Source organism: Protopterus annectens, chromosome 12.part0 (assembly GCF_019279795.1).
Source record: "Protopterus annectens isolate FY-2018-M chromosome 12.part0, PAN1.0, whole genome shotgun sequence".
Classification (NCBI taxonomy): Eukaryota; Metazoa; Chordata; order Ceratodontiformes; family Protopteridae; genus Protopterus; species Protopterus annectens.
Window position 1 is genome coordinate 1,277,058,316 of NC_056746.1, and position 21,816 is coordinate 1,277,080,131.

General features: G+C 38.9%; 1 protein-coding gene across 6 annotated transcripts in view; it reads left to right on the forward strand.

Moving 5' to 3' along the window:
• CCHR12.PART0H20orf96 (chromosome chr12.part0 C20orf96 homolog) overlaps positions 1-21,816 on the forward strand; it is a 599,743-nt gene that overhangs the window by 71,781 nt on the left and 506,146 nt on the right. For all 6 annotated transcript variants that reach the window (XM_044090313.1, XM_044090315.1, XM_044090317.1 and 3 more), the window contains exon 2: positions 6,549-6,596. In XM_044090313.1, coding sequence (XP_043946248.1) covers positions 6,549-6,596 — 48 coding nt within the window. The remainder of the gene's footprint in view (positions 1-6,548; positions 6,597-21,816) is intronic.

Here is a 21,816-nt window from a genome sequence, read left to right on the forward strand (position 1 = left end):
GTGCAAGCCGTCCCTAGCGAAGCAACGTGGCTTGTCGAGCATGTCATCCCAGGCTGACAGACACTGGATCCCCTTTGAATGACACCAAAATTTTAGCCAATTGTTAAAATCGATCATTTTGTCTTTGTACTGTGGCATCATTCTAGGTGAGGGTAAGATGCTGCTCAAGGTCAGGGTCATACCAGCCTGGGCTACATGATCAGAGAGCTCCTCTATGTCTCTTTTCATGTAGTCCAGGGAGGTACGTCTCAGGTCATTCACACCAGCATGTACAATGACGGAGTCATATTTGTATTTGCTTTGGAGTGACCTGAGTGCTTGCGTTATATGGCGGATCCTAGCACCCGACAGGCAGCTCACCGTGACCTTCTCTTTATTCAGCCTGGTGAGCGGGACTTCAGTGTGTCTGACAATAGAGTCACCTATTACAAGAGTATCAGGTGTGTTATTCAGCCTTAAGGGCTGTGGCTGCTTGGCACACTGACTTTGTGGGCTATGTGTTGTGCGTGTTTTGTTTTGAGGTAGCGTTTGCTTGGATGTCTGCTTTAGAGGTCTCTGTTGCTTAGGTAGATTTTTTATTTAGAGCCTCCGAGTATGTTTTTGTGTATTCATGTGTTTGGTTCGCTGATGTGGTGGGACTATGTGATATTGGAATTGTGTTGTGTGAGGTTACCTTCTCCTCCTGACTGGTTACACCAGTTTTGAGATGAGAGCGCTCAGCCTCCAGTTTGGCTAAATAGTTGCATCTCTCACATATATTTGAACCTGTTTGGAGGAGGAGAGGGTTGTCCGTGTACATGAGACAGTTGTAACATTGCCTCAAAATTCCCAGATTCACCAGCTGGACTGGAGAGGAAACCATTGACTGACCTTTGGACATGCTAGAGTAATATAGGGAAACTGAATTTAAGACGGACCAATAGAGGACAGGGTAATTGTAGAGAGTATAAGAATAAGTAGTGCTTATGGTTTAATAGTGCTAACTTGTAGGATTACTTAATTGGACCAGTGAAGGGCCTTAGAATGAGAATATGGTGTTTAAATTGAGAGATAGACCAGCACTCATCATTCTAACATCTACTGTTATGGTAATTTAAGTTATACAACTGTACTTTCTCTGTAACTCTTTAAGGAAAGAATTATATTCTTAAGCCTCATTAACAAGCAGCCTGCTAGTATGGTGGTAGGAAAACACAGCAAACATGATACTAAGAAAAACAGGTGACCGTTTTTATTAGGATATATCATCATTGTTCACACAGGTGTGTGTGGTTCCGACTTGAATGGCATTCTGATGGGGCTGTCAGTTAAGCATGGTATTTATTTTAATTGTTATTTTTTATTCTGCAGAGATTTGAAAGTTTAAGAAGACTCAAGTAAAAATATCCAAAACTCTAATATTGGGCATTAGTGGCTTAATGTCAGTGAAAGACTAAACACATCCACTGGGGGCTGCTCCCACATTACCTGCTATTCACAGTTTTAAAATCCACTGCTTGGTAGTTCTGTGGAGTTGGGGGGTGCAGGGGCAAAGCACCCCTGATGGACATTAAGCAGTCCATCTTTTTAGTCTCTGTTATCTCGTTAAGACCAAATTAAAAAGATAAAATTTTATTTACTAATTGTAATCACAATGTCTGCAGCCCACCTCCAACACTCCGGGGGGGGGGGGGGGGGCTGGGCTTGCTACTGCACATCTGTGTGTGTCCTAATTTAAACCGTCATTGAAAAACAATTTCTTTTAAATTAAAAAAAAATCATTTATGAGTTCTCAGTCTTTCATAACTTAATTTTCACATACTAGAAGGGGATGTGGATGGCTTTCAATTGCAGTGCCTGCAAAAGAAGTGTTAAACTATTGTCAGACCAATGTCCTCATTTTCTTGCAAGTCCTAGTATAGCTTGCACCTGGGTGACTACCTTCATGCATATGTAATTGCCTGTGTTTGCTGTCTAGATAAATATTTCAGTTTAATTCCACATAATACACAATTTAGTATAAACTGCATGAAAGGGTAAAACCTAGTGATAAATAGTTCAGTACAGTGTAAACAGTGTTGACATTGGAGCACTGTATGTATACATCACAATTTACATTCATAATTATTCAGACACTTAACATCTATGCCTCCACAATATCCTGTGCATATTAGAGAGAAGTGAGCCTCTTTCCCCGACAAATCTAGCTACCGTTACCTACTACTGCACTTGCTGTGTATTCACCTGTAGTGATTGATGTGGTGAGCCCATGCATTTGCCTGACCGCTGCATACTCACACAACCATCTCTGATTGTTACCTTACATATTTGGTTGTCTAATCCTTCACATACTTCAATTACTGCATTACTTTAGCTTTTACTTGTGACTTTTCAAAACAGGTATATAATTAAGATGCTGTGGATAAAATTTTATTATTCTACATGCTATGGATATGAATTTCTTATCCTATTGTAGGAGTATCTGTTGTATTTATACTGCCATCACTACAATGATTTTGAGGCAGAAAAATATAGGTCATAGGCAAGTGTTAAAAAAAAAGTTAATGTTTACACAAGAATTACACAGTGACGAGGATGAAACCCTTGCTCTAGCCCTTAAAAATGTTTTACAAAATGCATATCAGTAAAAGTTTACAAAGTAAACTTATTTAAAATACTAAAAGTTTACAGTGAAAACAGAAAAAAATAAGCAGACTGGTCTGACTAACAAGAATGTCATGCAGCAGTCCCCACTAAACATTAAACCTTGCTAAACTTAAACAGTTGTTTAATCTAGTGCTTTTTCTTTATAAAAATAACAAAAGTGGAGGGCATTTCCCTGATGAGAACATCTCTGTCCAGCAGTGGAGAAATGCTAGCTGTCAATCCTCGAAAACCTGAAAGAGGAGCACTCTTTGTGGGCGGAAAGCTCTGAAGGGCTTGGTGTCCAGACTGCTGATCTTCTCCTCTAGCTTTCAGCAGTCTGCTTACATGCAAGGTGCCCTTAAGCTTTGGAAGCTGGCCAGTTGTTACATCCAAGGAAGGATATAACCCACAAAGCTTGGGCTACTGCAGCAATAATCTATTCAAACATCTACTGTTATGGCAAGTTTAATTACAGAACTGTACTTTTTTTCCTAAATGGGTAACTGTATTTTGTATGTAAAAATAATTAATAATCTTTTGGGCAAAAATAATTGTAAGACTTGAAAGGACTGCAGAATACTGGAGTAAACTGGAAATAACTAGAAGAAACTGAAATGAGGATGGAATTAATGTTTTTATCTGTTAATTGCCCAGAACTATGCTGAAAAGGTGCCAGTCTGTCCTTTGTGCCATATATTCTTGTACTTTTCAGAATAAAAGTCTGCATACACTGTAGTTCGGTTAAGAATGTTTTATTATGTACAATGGAAGTAGATGTTAACAATATCTGAATCAAATTTTACTGTCTCCATGTAACAGTACTAATAAGCTGACAGGCTGAATTATAATGTCTGCAACTTCTACACTCATTATAATCAGAATTATTCCTTTTCTCCTGAATAATATAATTAATATTCTGGAATCTTGAATAGTTGACTTGACCTCTGCACTCACTCTTGAGTGTCTGTACTAAACTTCTGTGTACTACACTGCAATGACATTCTCTGTGTATTATTCCAAATTATCTCACTTCTGTGTCTGAAGTATCTCTCCTACCAAAATCCAGTAAATCTCTTGCAAATTCTACATGTCTCTTTAACCTTGGTTCCCAAGCCTGTTTGTGCTTAATGTTAGCACATTTTATTCTTCTCAGTATTCTTGACTGCAGGTTATTCATTTGTACTGAAACATTCCTTACATACATCTGCTTTAAAGAAAATGCTGTAACGAACTACGAAGTGAAACCTAATCTTACAATAATTTAATCTTAAAAACGTTCATATCACATAAGCACTTTTATTCTGCACAGGAGCTTCATCAGACAGAAATATGACTGAAAAAAATGGAAGCTTTTAAAAATCATGTGACAATCACATGGTCAGCTAAAATAACTAATGCTTAAGTCTTTTCTGCTTCAGGTACATTTAAAAATTGTCTTTATCATTAAGCCCTGGTAGGGGACAAGCTTCTAACTGCAACTGCCATAGATATTCTTTCTAATTTAGTGGATCTTCAGCATCAAACCTGCTATTGTAATTATTGATGCAATCAGTAACACAGACTTGATACCATGTGTGTTCAATGTTACAAACACAAGCATGCTTAGTTAAACATTACTCAAAATAGGACTTCATTGTGAAGGTACTCATAAATTCTGCGATACAACTCCCTAGTAGTACAACCAATATGAAATAAATCTGAATCCACACACAGAGTGGCATAAATCACAAACTTGGGTTTGCAAGAAAAACTGCCAGGGAGAGATATATTTCAACCATTCATAGTTACAGAAATATCTTTATTAATAAGTCTGCAGTAATTGCAAGTTAGACATCTCGACATCCCATATTTGACATTCGGAGGAGCTAATGTCAAATTCCCTAGCCTTCTTTGAAACTTTTCCTTCAAATTATGCCCTCTTTTCTTTGCAAAAATGGGGTTGCTCCCAATCCTGTTTGTCTAAATTTACAGTTTCCCACAACAATATTTTAATACTAATCTCAACATCAGAATTGTTCAGTAAAAAAAGCAGTAGCATAATCCATTTTGTTGGTCATTGGACTCTGGTTTTCATTTAAGTTTACTCTGCTGCGAGGTTTGTACCTGGTATGCCGATTGTTCCTAACATCAGTAAGCATACTTTCAACCAACTTCCTTGGTACCAACTACATTGAAACCTATAGACGAAAGCTGTATTTTCTTCCTCAAAAATTGCTAATAAAATTTGCATTGCTCTGTATCTCCTTTTTAAATATCTTTTGGTTAAGAGGGATCCATCTTTTTATATACCATTAGGTCAAGGAAATTGACTGGAGCATTGTCATATTTAAACGTGAATTTGTTTTTAAAACTAGCTGAAAATATATTTTGTTCTATTCATTAACCAAGCAGGGCATTATCTAGAAGTTAAGTAAATTTGCAATCAGATCATATATTATTTTCTATGACTTAGTAGTAAATTAGTACTAAGCATGGAGTTTGATAAATAAAGATATAGATCGGATGTGACATGACCTTGTGATTTAACAGTCAGTGTTGCAGTCTGTGCTATACTGGCCTGAGTTCATTCTGGGTAGAGTGCACATCTTCTCACACCTTTGTACATTTGTTAGCTATACTTCATGAAACCATTTACTCTTTCCCAGTACTCACCCTTACACTGTACCTGCTTTCTCAAGGAGAACTAGGCCAGTCAACCCTAGAGTGAATTTGTGAGTACCCTTCCAATCTTCCAGGTCCTGTTTGAAGGATGATAGTGTATCACATTGTTTAATGTGCAGGGGAGTCTATTCTAGAGGTGCAGCAGGCATTATGTAATGAATCTCTCTCTCTCCACCATGTTTTATTTATCTGTTGTGAAAGATTTAGATTCTTGTTTCTGGTATTTGTGGGACTATTTTCTTTATGGAGATAATGGTGATCCAGAATCACTGGATTCTTAATAGCACAGAAGGCAAAGCATAGCGCTCCCCTTAGGAGTCTATAAATACAGAATAAATGGCCAGTACTTCCAGACTTTTCTGGTAACTTTTTTTAAGCCAGATCTTAGTGAGGAACCTCTGGGGTCTTTATACTTTTTTGTATGTTTAGTGATGTAAATCTCAGGGTCATTGTATTTAATAATCAGTCTAATCAATGCTGTACATAAGTTTGTTTCACAATTGTTGAGATAAAACTTTTTTTTATTTGATAGGGTTGGAATAGGTTTCAACATGTAAATTTAGTAAATATTTGGAAAATTCCCTGAGCTTGTCTTATATAAACAATAGTAGCAGTAATGCTGATATTAATTTATTGGACCTTCAGCATCCCAAACTTGAAAAATAAAGGGAGTATCTGTGGGACTTGTACTAGTCAGAGTCTCACTTTTTTATTTTATTTATGTATTAATGTATTTGTTTTTGACATATTTCAAACTGTATTCACTCAAAACTCTATTAAGTTTGCATTTATTTCAGATTTCTTTGAGTAAGAAGGTAGAATACAGTTATGCAGTATTTAAAGTGGTAACTAAGAAGTACAGCAAATTTTAATTGAGTAGGAAAACCGCAAAATGTAACATTGTGTCACAAAAACAGTTGATTAAAATTACAGTTTCAAAAACAAGTTACTGGTTTAAATTTTCAAAAACAAGTTACTGGTTTAAATTTGTTTATCAAATGCCAGTAGATCAAGTACAAAATGAATTCTCTGTGCATTCCTTTTCACTTGGGTCACTGCGGTTACACACATCTGAAACCCCATCATTTAGTCAAGAAATGCATTTAAGCATTGCTTCCACAATCATTCAAAACTGCCATTCAGGTCATATGGAATGTAGCAGCGAAAACCAAATGTAAAAGTAATGTGCATTTTTTTAGAAATATTGACTTTCCACGAATACGTTGTCTATACATATAACATCTGTCTTAATTTCTATGTAGGGAGATGGCAGCATGGATTGCAGAACACCTGAAGCATCTGGCAAACAGGTAATGTTTTTTGTGTTGAACACCAGTTAACATAATTTGTAAGGTATGAAAGACTTGCCTTCATTTTTGTTCAGTTGTAAGACAGGCATATGATTTTTAATCTGAAAAAGTAACTTTTTTTTCTTTCTTTTTTTTCATTATGTCTACACCTGACATTACTTTTTTAGATAGTAAGATTCTTATAAAACAGTATCTGCAGTATAATGTACTGACCTAGTTTTCCAAGTGCTATAAAATGTGATGACCTTTTTTTCTTTTTTTTTTTAATTTTGTTAGATGCTGCTGTTATGTTAACAAAAGCACTCATTACAAATTAATAGAAAACTACCTTTCTTATACTCATGCATATACTTATGAATATAGTCTATAATATGTGTCGGTGTTTGCAGGGCAGAGGGGAGAAAAAGCACCACAATGATTGCGCAGGAATCTGACTATAACTTACTGGCCACTAAGATTTCTTTTAACATTGGTTATCTTTCAATTTACTGTCCTTGCATTGGGTCTCAACAAAGCAAAATACTGGATAGTAAGTAATTGTAAATGGTGCCTCCTAACATGGCAGGCTTCACTTGTTTAGGTTATCACATTTTTACTTTGAGTTGTCCGTTTTAATTTTTTTTTTTTATTAATTGCATATTTGCTCACGTTTCTACAGCTAATGCATATATTCAAAAGGGAGGATGCAGAATAAGGGGTAAAAATAATGAGAGGATGGTTAGCATGACTGTAGGGTGTCTAAAACCCATTTTTTTCAGAGAAACAAAAAATAATGTATCCCCTGAAAGGAAAATCTCAAAAGGAGAGTGTAGAATCTGATAAGGAGACTGTAACAACAAACGTGGAAAAGATGAAGGAATGATGACATGAGATAATTGAAAGGAAAGCAAGAAGTAACAGAAAGCAACAATGATATCCTCAGAAATCCCAAGAGATAAAGGAACAAATATGACAAGTAAGAAATATAAACCTCTGTGTAGTCATTTGGTGAGAGAACATCTAAAAGTTTGAGGTTAAAGAAACTCTACTTCTGTATAAATATAGAAAGAAATGAAGCAGTTCAAATACATCACCAAAACAGCAGTTTATTTGCTAAAGCCACAAAGAATTATTGTGTACATGTCTGTGTTGATGTATACTGAGTGGAAGCAAGAATACATACCAGTTTAAACCTTAAAGGAGTAATAGATTTAAGGAGAATATTACTGCTGAAAAAAGAATGTGTAAGTAGAAAAGGGCAGACTAGAAAAGAGTGAGAGAGTTAAGGTGTAATATACAGTGGTGTATTTTTTGTTTACAGTGAGAAAAGCAAAAAAAAATACAGTAGCTTTCTTGCAGTACTAGGTGGTTGATAATAAAAGAACATTCATAAAGTCTCATGTGAAATTGGAAGAAAGTGACATGTTCATCATTCCCATTGCTACTGCTGGCTAGCTTTCAAAAGATCTGGTTCTGTCCCACATCTTCACTCTAACTGCTGATTGTTTTGCTCTGTGAAGGGAAAATCCGCAAACAGAGTGAAGATACTTCAGTATTTTCTTTCTGCATCATGAAAAAGCAGGCCAGGGTCTTCACAAGAACAGCCAGCCAGCCTTCAGCTTCTTTCTGGCAGATAAGTCCCTTTTGGAGAAGCCTTTTACAAATACATTTTGGCTTTTGTATGCTTGTATTTAAAAAAAAAAAGAAAAAAATATTTGTTTTATTTATTTATTTTTGCCCCTTTAAGAAGTATATTTCTATTATCAGAAGTTTCCTGTCAGGAGCCACTATTTCAGCTTCTGCTTATTTGGGAATTATTTTGTGATAAAATGTACTGCTTGTGTAAACTTTATTCATTTTATGTGAAAGTATAGTGTTGAGAAGTGTTTTATTTGGGCAGGGACTACTACTAGTTATCTAGTACTTGTGTTCACTCTGTGACAACTTCCTGCCATTTTTTGTGTCAGATAGAATTTTCTCTGAAGGGGTTTCTGACAGGAATTTAGTGTGCTCCTTATACATTACAATGTTTAGGGGAACTCTGTATGTATGTGAAAGTGTAAATGTGTTGCTTGTGGGCACTCTCTGACAATTTACCTTCTGACAGACTTGTTCCAGTGATTCTTACCACATAAGAATATATATAACAAATAGACAGTAGCATTGCCTTTGAACTCCATGTGGCTACAGTGGTGAAGAAATTCTTTTATGGTTTGCAACTTATAAGTAAAGGCATGGTATTTAGGTCCAAAGAGGTCTGTCTTCCATCCAGCTGTCTAAGTTATGCTTAAATATGGTTATTGAGGAGCCCTGTCTTATTTGAATTAGGAATTTGTTCTGGAGGAGTGGCAATCTCTGGGAGACCTATCTGTCACTCCAGCATGTCCTGCTAAGGTCACAGGCTAGGTTAAGATCCCTAGAGTGAGCGAATCGTGTCACAATTGACTTGTGGATGTGCAGCATTTCCATCAGGGCAGGGTCTAAGACTGCTCTGTAGGCCAGGCACAAGTCACCTCTCAGCAGCTTATAAGATACAGAGTACAGTGGCAGGGTCTTCAGTCTCTCCATGTAGGTCATGTGTTGAAGGCCATGAATTTTCTTGGTGAGAAACCTCTGAGGTCTCTGCAACTGCTGCAGATGTCTGGTGAGGTACATACAGAAGGGAGAATTGCACTCTATTAGTGGTCTGATGAGGGATGAGTACAGGGCAGTTGTAACATCCTTAGCTCTGGATGCGTTGTGTCTGGATGTGATGCTGTGGATACAATGAGAGTGTGGCAATGTGCAATGAGCTCATACCACTTTCTAATAACAATGCACATTCCTGGGAAATCCAACAGGCTCAGCAGGACAGCCGTCAAACTCAGTAGTAGTCTCTTAATCCAGTGGTCACCCAGGTCATTCATTTTCAACTGCTGAGGTTTTCCGTGCTGCAATCTTTGTGCATCCCCAGCCAACACCAAGTACAGCACCTACTTTGCCTTGCTCCCTCAAGATGGACAATCCATGAGAGATGGATCTAGTAGGACCTGGCACTACTAACCACCCCTGCATGATGGGTAGTGGCTCACAATCACATTAGTTTTATACAGGGACTTAAAATACAGGAAACTGACTTCATAAAATAACTGCACTTGCAGCTTTCTTGTGTGTTTCCATCTCAGATACACCTGAACACCACTGACTGCCATGAGACAAACTATCCCAGTCCTGTTATTGTAGAAACACAAAAAAAGATTGCTTGACACTGTAATACTTCAACAAAACAACCACTTGGACATGGCAATTTCAAGTATTAGGGATGTTTAAAATGATTTAAAGTGCAAAATCAACAAATAAAACAAAAATAAAGCACTAACAGTTAACTGATGAGCAAAATGGGTTGATCAGGATCAATTCAGCACCTTCTCAGAGTGTAATGAAGGCGCCAAGTTGGTGGGAGTGCTGAGAAAATGAGCAGGAGACAATTTATAGTAAGAGGTTTACTCAACAGCAACACTGGTTTGCTGGAGGGCACTCAGTATTGTGGATCTATGGAAAACAGTGGGTGGAAAAGTACTCAAATAGCTTGCACAACAGACAATAGCAATGGGGAGGGACTTTGGAAGTCAGATTATCATAAGGGACTGAGGCCAGAGGCACAGCCTTTTAAAAACACAACAGGAAAAGTGGAAGGATTGGAAAAAATTCAAGCTACAAGAAGCAGGCTGTTTAGAGATGGATCTAGTCAAATAGTCCTATGACTCTGAGATACAAGTCAGTGACCCCAGGTAGATTAGAATTTCAGAAACTTTAGTTTAATGTCTCAGTGGGGGTGGAACAGACACAAAAACAGGGGAACTGAAAGACACTAGAATGCAACTTTAAAGATGTAAATGATAGGCAGAAAATAAGACTCTAGCAAAAAATAAACAACTGTAAAAGCAATGAAGCACCAATCGTTGAGCAGAATACACAATATTCTCACTGCTGCAATTCTATCATAATGTAAGGCTCCAGGCTATTGAGAAGTTTACCTCTAACACTGTTTATTGAAACAAATGCAGTACTAAATGAGGCTCATATATGGCACTAGTTCACAGTTCTGCTACAAGATTAACTCCCCAGACAGGGTTCACAATGCAGTCAGCTAGCTTTTACAAGTAATTCTACTTATGGGGATAAAAGTTCAATATAATGTATAAATGATGTTAAGATCTTGCAGTAATTCACACTCTTACCACAACTGTAAATTAAGCTAGAAGACTAAGGTCCCAGAACAAACTAAAAATGCAAATAGTTAACTTTTTGGGTTAAAACTTGGAAAAAAGCAGAAAAGTACAAAAAAGTATCATCACACAGATCACTATAAGTGCAATTTAAAATATTTAAGCAGACTTGAAATTAAAGCTTTTTTCGTTCCTTTTTGATGAAAAACTTTTCTCACAATTTGCGGTTTTCCTCAAGTGGTATTCATCTTCCAACAAATGTAGTCATACTTATGTGGAGGACAATTTTCTGTACTTTTTCATTCAGTCATCATGTTTATCAGGGAATCCTTCTATCAAGCCCAGTTAATTTCAAAGGGAATATCATCAAGATCAAGAGACGTGACCTTATACCTATATTCTTGCCTTATCAGATCCATCATCGAATACACTGCCCCTTTGATATATAGAAATCCAAGCATATTGCTCAGTTGCAGTGGCCCTGATGTAAAAAAATAAATAAATGCCATAAATACTTCAACTATCCTGGAGGGAATGGGATTTTTTTTTTTTGGGGGGGGGGGGTAGCAATTGTTGGCTTGCCCATTCTAGAAGGGAGGTTGAGGTTATTGTTTACAGTTTGTCATCCCCCCCCCCATTGATGCAGTAGTGCTGTGATTACATGGTAGAGTAACACATAATTCAACAGTGACAGGGCTAGCAATGTCTGCTGTCACATGCAGTGCATGTTCTTAGCTCTACTCTCTTAGAGTTAGCCTGAAAAAACTCCTATGCACCTGTGTGGATAGCACTGTACTAAAAGATGCTAATCTCCTCTTCACCACATCAAGCTTTCATGCAACCAGTACATAATGTTCACCCACCAAACTAACTGAACATAGCGATTGTACACTCAGGTGTTTAAGATGAAATACCGTGCTGACTTTCAGTGTAAACTTTTTTCTGTTCTCTACGGTGTATTATTTATGCCACACTGCAAACGAAAAATGTACTTTTCCAGTACAATTTACTGGATTTGTAGCTTTAATGTAATAACTGCTAATTAAATAATTATTGTAGGCCATTATTTTATTTACCAGAAGTTGAAAACTGCAGCAACAGTGCAAATTACTGTAATGCAAAATATCACAATGTGATAGTCAACAACTTTAAACCAATTGCTACGGTATGTTATCTGTGTCATTTTCTGAGCAAAAAAAAAATATATTTTTTCCTGATAAAATATTTGTAGTATGTATGTTGTGACACTACAGCAAAAAGTGTTGTAAGCCATTAGTGTGCTGTGCATAATGAGGAAAGGTTCAAAACAGCAACCAGAATGGAAGCTTGATGTAGTGCCAAATATCTGAATACGGCCCTGAACACATCAGAAGCAGATTGACATCCTATAATTAAAAGGCCTTACCTTAGTTCCACTCCTTCAGATATCTAACAGTATTTTAGACAGTCTGCACACTGTGCCCTCTACAAACAGCTCCTGAGATTACTATGTACCTAGCTTAGGGATTTTACTGCTGTACTACACTAGGAAAAACCAGATTGCCGCAGTGGTGCAGCGGTAGCATTGTTGCCTCACAGCAAGAGGTTCTCCCGTTCGATTCTCGGCTGGAGTGCGGGGAGTGCTTCTGTGTGGAGTCTGCATGTCCTCCCCGCGGTTGGGTGGACGTTCGAAAGACATGCGTAAATGGGCGTGCCTTCATTAAAGGTTGAACGTCGAGCTGGCACCTCAGCATTCGTCAAAATCTACTGCCAGTCATTAGCGGACCAGAGTTCCGCTGTGGCGACCCCTAACCAGGAAAAGCCGAAAGACAAGAACAACTACACTAGGGAAAACCAGCCCATCGTTTGGTTATAGGAAAATTTCATCTGCATGTCCACATTGGCATTGAAGCAATGTAGCAAGTCACAGGATTTAGTATCATACTAATAGTATGTTAGTGGGTCATCAGTAAATATTGCTGAGAATTAGGAGAACAGTGAATACCATTCTCATCACAGGATTTAGTATCATACTAATAGTATGTTAGTGGGTCATCAGTAAATATTGCTGAGAATTAGGAGAACAGTGAATACCATTCTCATCACAGGATTTAGTATCATACTAATAGTATGTTAGTGGGTCATCAGTAAATATTACTCAGAATTAGGAGAACAGTGTATACCATTCTCATCACAGGATTTAGTATCATACTAATAGTATGTTAGTGGGTCATCAGTAAATATTACTCAGAATTAGGAGAACAGTGAATACCATTCTCATCACAGGATTTAGTATCATACTAATAGTATGTTAGTGGGTCATCAGTAAATATTACTCAGAATTAGGAGAACAGTGAATACCATTCTCATCACAGGATTTAGTATCATACTAATAGTATGTTAGTGGGTCATCAGTAAATATTACTCAGAATTAGGAGAACAGTGAATACCATTCTCATCACAGGATTTAGTATCATACTAATAGTATGTTAGTGGGTCATCAGTAAATATTACTCAGAATTAGGAGAACAGTGAATACCATTCTCATCACAGGATTTAGTATCATACTAATAGTATGTTAGTGGGTCATCAGTAAATATTACTCAGAATTAGGAGAACAGTGAATACCATTCTCATCACAGGATTTAGTATCATACTAATAGTATGTTAGTGGGTCATCAGTAAATATTACTGAGAATTAGGAGAACAGTGAATACCATTCTCATCACAGGATTTAGTGTCATACTAATAGTATGTTAGTGGGTCATCAGTAAATATTACTCAGAATTAGGAGAACAGTGAATACCATTCTCATCACAGGATTTAGTATCATACTAATAGTATGTTAGTGGGTCATCAGTAAATATTGCTCAGAATTAGGAGAACAGTGAATACCATTCTCATCACAGGATTTAGTATCATACTAATAGTATGTTAGTGGGTCATCAGTAAATATTACTCAGAATTAGGAGAACAGTGAATACCATTCTCATCACAGGATTTAGTGTCATACTAATAGTATGTTAGTGGGTCATCAGTAAATATTACTCAGAATTAGGAGAACAGTGAATACCATTCTCATCACAGGATTTAGTATCATACTAATAGTATGTTAGTGGGTCATCAGTAAATATTACTCAGAATTAGGAGAACAGTGAATACCATTCTCATCACAGGATTTAGTATCATACTAATAGTATGTTAGTGGGTCATCAGTAAATATTACTCAGAGTTAGGAGAACAGTGAATACCATTCTCATCACAGGATTTAGTGTCATACTAATAGTATGTTAGTGGGTCATCAGTAAATATTACTGAGAATTAGGAGAACAGTGAATACCATTCTCATCACAGGATTTAGTATCATACTAATAGTATGTTAGTGGGTCATCAGTAAATATTACTGAGAATTAGGAGAACAGTGAATACCATTCTCATCACAGGATTTAGTATCATACTAATAGTATGTTAGTGGGTCATCAGTAAATATTACTCAGAATTAGGAGAACAGTGAATACCATTCTCATCACAGGATTTAGTATCATACTAATAGTATTTTAGTGGGTCATCAGTAAATATTACTGAGAATTAGGAGAACAGTGAATACCATTCTCATCACAGGATTTAGTATCATACTAATAGTATGTTAGTGGGTCATCAGTAAATATTACTGAGAATTAGGAGAACAGTGAATACCATTCTCATCACAGGATTTAGTATCATACTAATAGTATGTTAGTGGGTCATCAGTAAATATTACTCAGAATTAGGAGAACAGTGAATACCATTCTCATCACTTTTCATAAAGTCCAAAATGAAGGACTTCAGATGTAGAGAAAGGATGGCAAATGTCCTGCTAGTGTATTAAAACAAAACATGTAAAAGGGATTCAGGAAGGCAGGTCAGAGGCAACAAGAGAGCAAGCACAACAATGTGTTTCTTAAATATTTATCTTGTACTGTGTAAAGCTAGAAATGTAGCATTCTGATGTCCAGTGATAAGAAAGTATGTCACCAGTAAACATAATATGGTACAAAGTAGGTGAGTATTCGCCATGAACTAACTCCTTGCTGTAACAAAGGTAATTTGTAAATATTTCCTTAGCATGCATGCTTTTCAGAGTGATCAAAATATAAAAACCTTATTTTTTAGTAAGTTTTGAAAATGCTGTTAGTAAATACACTGAAAAAGAAATACAAAAGAAATTGGTACTCAGTATGGGCAATCATTGCGGCAAAAAAACAAAAAATGAGGAGATGCATGTGGAGGAAATCAGCGTGATTTATAAATAACTTGTAAAAATAAAAAAGATCAGCAAAATGGTAAGTATACATTTCCAACCGAGAGGCATTTTCAGTGCAAATGTAAACAGTAATTATTTTCAGAAATATTTTGAAAAATGTATAGCTGTACATTTCAGAAAGAATAGTCTTCCTTTTTTATTTACAGACAACACACTGGAGAAGCGGTAAACAAAATAAAGATAATACCTAAAGAAAGCAAGACAGTAAAGAACAGGAAACATAAAACCAGGCTATGATAATTATGTGTGCTCTACCTCTGAACCAGACTGTCAGGATCCCAAGTCTGTATGATAGTTTGTCTTAATTTGGTATTGGGCTAGGGAAGACCATTCAACCTGGTCCTAAAGCAGATGGCTATGTCTGTGACACATGCTGATGTGATGGACAATAGATTCTTTGACAGCTTACGCCATGGGCTTCTATTGGAGAGAGAGGTAATATAACTGGATTTTTGTTACACCTACTTAAGTAATGGGTAAAGCTTAGATGGCTGGTGCCTATAACTGGATTTCAGTAAGATATCAAAGTGAGTACCTTATAGAAAATGTAAAAGCAGGTCCAGCTCTTTTTTATATTTCCATATCAAAAATGCCAGGAAACCACAGGAAAAAAAATAATTAGTACAATTGTTATTTCAGTTCTTGAATGATAAAAGATTTGTTTGTGTCTTTCGGCTTTTCCCGGTTAGGGGTCGCCACAGCGGAACTCCGGTCCGCTAATGATTGGCAGTTGATTTTTACGTACCGGCTTGCCAGGCCTGATGCACAACCTTCAATGAAGGCACGCCCATTCACGCATGTCTCCACGTAGAAGACGCTCTAGCTGAGAATTGAACCGGACAGCGTCTTACTGTGAGGTGACAACGCTACCGCAGCACCACCACCGCGTCTCGAATGATAAAAGATAATTTAAGAAAATTTAATTTCTTTTGTCAGTGAAGGAAACCCACTAATTATTGTGCTGCTTTTTAACACCAGTATCTGAGGTCTGATGCTGATTGACTGGAGTTAACATGCTATATGGAATAGCGTGTCTTGTACGATGTAATAGCATAATTGTCAAAAAGTAAATCAGTGTTCTTCCTCATTTTGGCATGCAAGCAGAGGTTGCCTGTTTATAGAATTAGGAGCTATCATGAACTTATTAATTGATGTGCACAAGCAGTACTGTGATGTAGATGTTTGATTTTCCTTTTTTGCCATCACTGTTATGAAGTTCATAACTTACCAAAATTAATACAGACACAGCAAAACCACTTCACCTTACTTGCAAGTAGGTGACCTTAACTGAATGCAGTTAACACTATGAAGGCAAGAGACCTGACAGATGTAGTAACACACATACTATTCAAAAAAAACAAATATTACTAAGTCCTGAAAATATTTTTCTCATAGTACAGTTGCAGATTGTGTAACTGATTCATAGGATCATCAGAGGTTTGTAGGCTTTTGGCTCTAAGGCCTTTACAAGCCTAGCCACGTTATACCCTTGTTTCTTTATAGACTAAGATATATATTAGGTTCATAGGTTCATACTAGGCTATCTGCCCTAGGGCATTTATAAGCCTAGCCAGAGTGTGTTTGGCTTTCGCCACCCATTTTAAATTAATTTTGCTATGCCCTTTTTCGAGGTTAGTATACTGTGCCTCTGTCTAACAGTGACACAGAAGTGATACCTGGGGTAAACCTATGATCTCCCATCCACTCATCAAGATTCCTCTTGAAGAGAGTCAATGAGGGACTCTGCCTAACCTGGACTGGGATTTTATTCCAGAGTGAAGGGAGCCTCTGGGTTATGAATCTGTCCCTCCAGCATGTCCTATTTATTTCAGTGCTGAGGTTCAAGTCTCTCAAGCGCGTAGCTCGATGGGATTTGGATTTTCTGAGGTGCAGCATGTCCATTAATTCCGGGTTGGACATGGCTTTATACGTCAGGCACAGATCGCCTCTGAGCAGGCGGTATGCCACTGAGTAGAGATGGAGTTTCTTTAACCGGGCAGCATATGGCATCTGTTTGAGCCCTTTGATCCTCTTGGTGAGGTACTTTTGGGGTCTTTCCAGTTGCTGCAGGTGTCTGGTAAGGTACATCCCAAAAGGGGCATTGTACTCAATTATGGGCCTGATGAGGGATGTGTAAAGAGGCACGATGACCTCCCCTGATCTAGATGTGAATCCCTTCATGATTAGGTGGGCTATATAAAATGTTTTTCTAACAAACTTTGGCCACGTGGTTGTCAAATGAGAGATTGCTATCAACTTGGGTCCCCAGGTCCCTAATTACTTCTTCTGTTCTTAATGGATTACCACCTATGTGGTAATTTGTGGGCACTTTGTTTTTGCCAAAGGGGATGACTATACACTTTTTGGCGTTTTGCTCGAGGCCATGTCTCTGGCACTAGTTGTCTGTTTCTATGAGGCCCTTTTGGAGGATGCTTGTGTCGGCTGGAGAGTCGATTATGGCGCCCAGTTTGCAGTCATCTGCGAACTTGGTCAGCCACAGTCCTTCCGTGTTGGCCTGTACCTCCGAGAAATATATACCGAACAAGAGAGGTCCCAGAACTGAGCCTTGTGGGACGCCACTTATAACTGGTTTGGAGTCTGACATGGCTCCAGCAATTCTAACCATGTGGATTCTGTCCTTGAGCCAGTTTGCAACCCATCTAGTGACACAGGGGTTTATATTTAAGCTGGTGAGCTTATCTATAATGCCCGAGTGGGGTATTGTATCGAAGGCTTTTGCGAGGTCCAGGTAGGCTGTGTGGACCACCTTCCCCTCGTCAATGGCCTTGGTGACTGTTTCAAAGAAATCAACCAGGTTTAAGAGGCAGGATCTGCCCTCAACAAAGCCGAACTGGGTAGGATCCAGTGTCTGTAGGTCCCCAATATCTTTATTTATGAGGTCCATGATGATCCTTTCCATAGCTTTGCAGACCAAGCTAGTCAGGCTTATGGGACAATAGTTTCCAGGATCCGTTGAGGCACCACCTTTGTGGAGAGGGACCACTGTTGCTGTACGCCACTCTTTGGGTATATATCCTGTAGTAAGGCTGAGATTGAACAGTAGTTTTATGTTTGGGTTTAGCTCTTCTTGGAGTTCATGTAGGACGCAGCCCGGGACACCGTCTGGTCCCATTGATGCTGTGTTTTTTGCTTTGGAGAGGGCAGCTCTTACCTGAGCATCTGAGATGTCAGGGGGGCAGCACTCTGCTGGGTTAGATATTTGCCCTTTTGGTGGGGAGGGGGGGGGAGAAGTTTGCGCTGAACCTGTCAGCTAGGATGTGCTGAACCTGTCAGCTAGGATGTTGGCAATGTCTGTGGATTCGGTGTATTTTTTGTCATTTTGGACTAATTCTGAGCATATCTGGGAATTCCCACCCAGGTTCCTAACATAACTAAAGAAAGCCTTGTGATTATCCTTAGTGTCCTGTGCAATTTTTCTCTCGAAGCTGGCCTTAGACGATTTTATGAGTGCCCGTAGTTTTTTGCTAATACTGATCAGAGATGCCTTCTCTTTTGGGGATTTTGCTCTATCATGTAGTAGCTTCCTCCTTCTATTGTATAGTTTGTTTATGGCTGGGTTCCACCAGACAGGACGTCTGCCTTTGGAGGATTGGGTCTTGGTTTTATTTGGGATTGCATGATCCATGCATTCCTGAAGGTGTTCATTGAATGCGTTTATAAAGGATTCTGCGGTCTGGGCTGTATTTTCCACAGGCCCGGGGGCTTTGAAGGATTCCACCTCGGTTTTGAGGAGTGTGAAATTTGCTTTAGAGAACTTTTTCACTGTGGTTTTCAGGGCAGGGGTGGAGTCGGGATGTGAATATCCAGTGAGATTAGTTTATGGTCTGATCTTACCAGTGAGGGATACACTTCTGGTCTGGAGCATAGAGTCCCCATGTTGGTGATGATCAGGTCCGTATGTTTTCCCTCTTGTGGGAGTGGTAACAAGTTGTTCCATAGCATTTGAGTTTATAAATTCTAGGAACTTTTGGGCTAGGGTGTTGGAGCTAGAGTAATGCTCCCAGTCTATGTTTGGGTAGTTGAAGTCGCCCAATATAATGGTGTTTGGAGAGACCTTCATATTTTCCAGTGTTCTCAGGAAGGCCGAGTGGGGTTCCTGTGTTTGGGAGGGTGGTCTGTAGCAGGCTATAAACTGGAAGGCAGTTTTACCCACTGTTAGTTGCACATGGATAGTCTCTGATGCTTCGTGCTGTGCCACCAAACTGGAGGTGTGGGTATCTTTGACGAATATTGATACTCCCCCTCCTTTTGTGGTCCGGTGCAAGTTTTGGGGATGAAAAACATGGTATGTGGTATAACCTGGTAGTGCTGGGGTGCTCTCGGGAGCCGAATGAAACAGGTTTCTGTTACTGCACAGATATCGATGTTCTCCATGCTAAGGAGAGTTTTGAGCGCGTGCATCTTGAGGTTTAGACTTCTGGCGTTGAGTAGCATTACTCTTAGTTTCTTATCCCTTGTGATACCTATGGAAGTGGGTTTGTCTTTTGAGCCTTGCCTAAAAAAGGCACTATGGGGATAGCAAGAGCCTTTGCCAATATCCGAAAGCCCAGGGGTGACAGGTGCAAGCCGTCCCTAGCGAAGCATCGTGGCATGTCGAGCATGTCATCCCAGGCTGACAGGCATCGGATCCCCTTTGAATGACACCAATACTTAAACCAGTTGTTGAAATTGATCATCTTGTCTTCATATTGTGGCATCATTCTTGGTGAGGGTAAGATGCTACTCAAGGTCAGGGTCATACCGGCCTGGGCTACATGCTCAGAGAGCTTTTCTGTCTCTTTTCATGTAGTCCAGGGAGGTACTTCTCAGGTCATTCACACCAGCATGGACAATGACTGAGTCATATTTGTACTTGCCTTGGAGTGACCTGAGTGCTTGTGTTATGTGGCGGATCCGAGCGCCCGACAGGCAGCTCACCGTGACCTTCTCCTTGTTCAGCCTGGTGAGCAGGACGTCAGTGTGCCTGACGACAGAGTCACCTATTACAAGTGTATCAGGTGTGTTGTTTAGCCTTAAGGGCTGTGACTGTTCGGCACACTGGCTTTGTGAGCTGTGTGTTGCACGTGTTTTGTTTTGGGGTGGCGGTTGCTTGTGTGTCTGCTTTGGATGTCTCTGCTGCTTAGGCAGATTTTTATTTAGAGCCTCCGAGTATGTTTTTGTGTGTTTATGTGTTAGGTTTGCTGTCGTGGTAGGTCTATGTGAGACTGGAATTGTAGTGAGTGTGGTTTCCTTCTCCTCCTGACTGGTTTCGCCAGTACTGAGTTGAGAGAGCTTTGCCTCCAGTATGGCTATATGGTTGCATCTCTCACATGTGTTGGAATTTGTTGGGAGGAGGAGAGGGTTGTCTGTGTACATGAGGCAGTTGTAACATTGCCTCAAGATTCCCAGATTCACCAGCTGGACCGGAGAGGAGATTGACAACTGACCTTTGGACATGCTAGAATAGTATTGGGAATTCCTTTATAATTGAAAAAAAAGGCCAATGGGGAACAAGGTACTCAAGGGGAGTTTGTGAGGGTGTAGTGCTTTTAATTGTTTAGTGCTGACTTGTATAATTGCTTTAGTGAGCAAGTACCCAAAATAGCCAACCGGACCTCTGGAGCTCGAGCAGAAAATAGTAACAGCTGCGATGCACAATAGCTGTGAAGTTCAAAGTACAATGAACATAATCCACGTACCAGCCAGTAAATAACACAGGTTTATTATAAGAACCACACGAATTACAGGTTAAGCGCTTTCATCCGCATATAGCAGACTTCCTCAGAACCAATTAATGTCCATTGCTAAATGGTATATATAGCAGATTTGCTAGATTTATATAATAGTAACAGCTGTTACTATTTTCTGCTCGAGCTCCAGAGGTCCGGTTGGCTATTTTGGGTTCTTGGTGTTTGAACGCTTTACATTTTCGTTTAGTGAGCAAGTGCCAGGTATCTTAAATGCAATGTGTTACAGGTAACTTAAATGCAAAAACGACAAACAGTAACTTTCTTTCAAGTGAAACAAGGAAATAAGTACAGTAAGCAATGCAGATATCACTAGGGATCCACAGAAGCGCTGAAAAGCTGCGTTTTAGGTGGCATTAGCGTTTCAGGAAAATAACAAGCAAGCAAACAAACAACAAGCATACAAACAAAGCTAGATTCAGCAGGCCTGGATCTAGTCTATGCTACAGCAAACAAGGTGTACCAATTTCAGTAAGACACAGTTCAAATATGCAGGCACTATAAGCCTTTAACCAGAAATTCCCAGCTCAGAAGGGCAGAGTCCAGCCTCTCCTCCCACAAGAGTGCAGACCACGAACCTTTTTAATGTAAAATAACTGGCCTGAAGCCCAAGTGCTTAAACCAGAATTAATACACTTTTAGAATAACAGACACTGAGCCCTCAATCAGCAGTTCCCAACTTAGAAGGATGTAAGCTACCTGTTCTGCCACTACAGTGCAGACCACAAACCTTCTTAATGTAAACAACTGGCCTGAAGCCCAAGTGCTTAAACCAGAATTAATATACTTTTAGAATAACAGACACTGAGCCCTTAATCAGCAGTTCCCAACTTAGAAGGATGTAAGCTACCTGTCCTGCCACCACAGTGCAGGCCACAAACCTTCCTAATGTAAAACAACTGGTCTGAAGCCCAAGTGCTTAATCCAAAAGACTTAGAATGATAGCTACACTTTAATCAAGTTACTACCAAGCAGTAATAAATACAATTGAATACTTTAAAGAT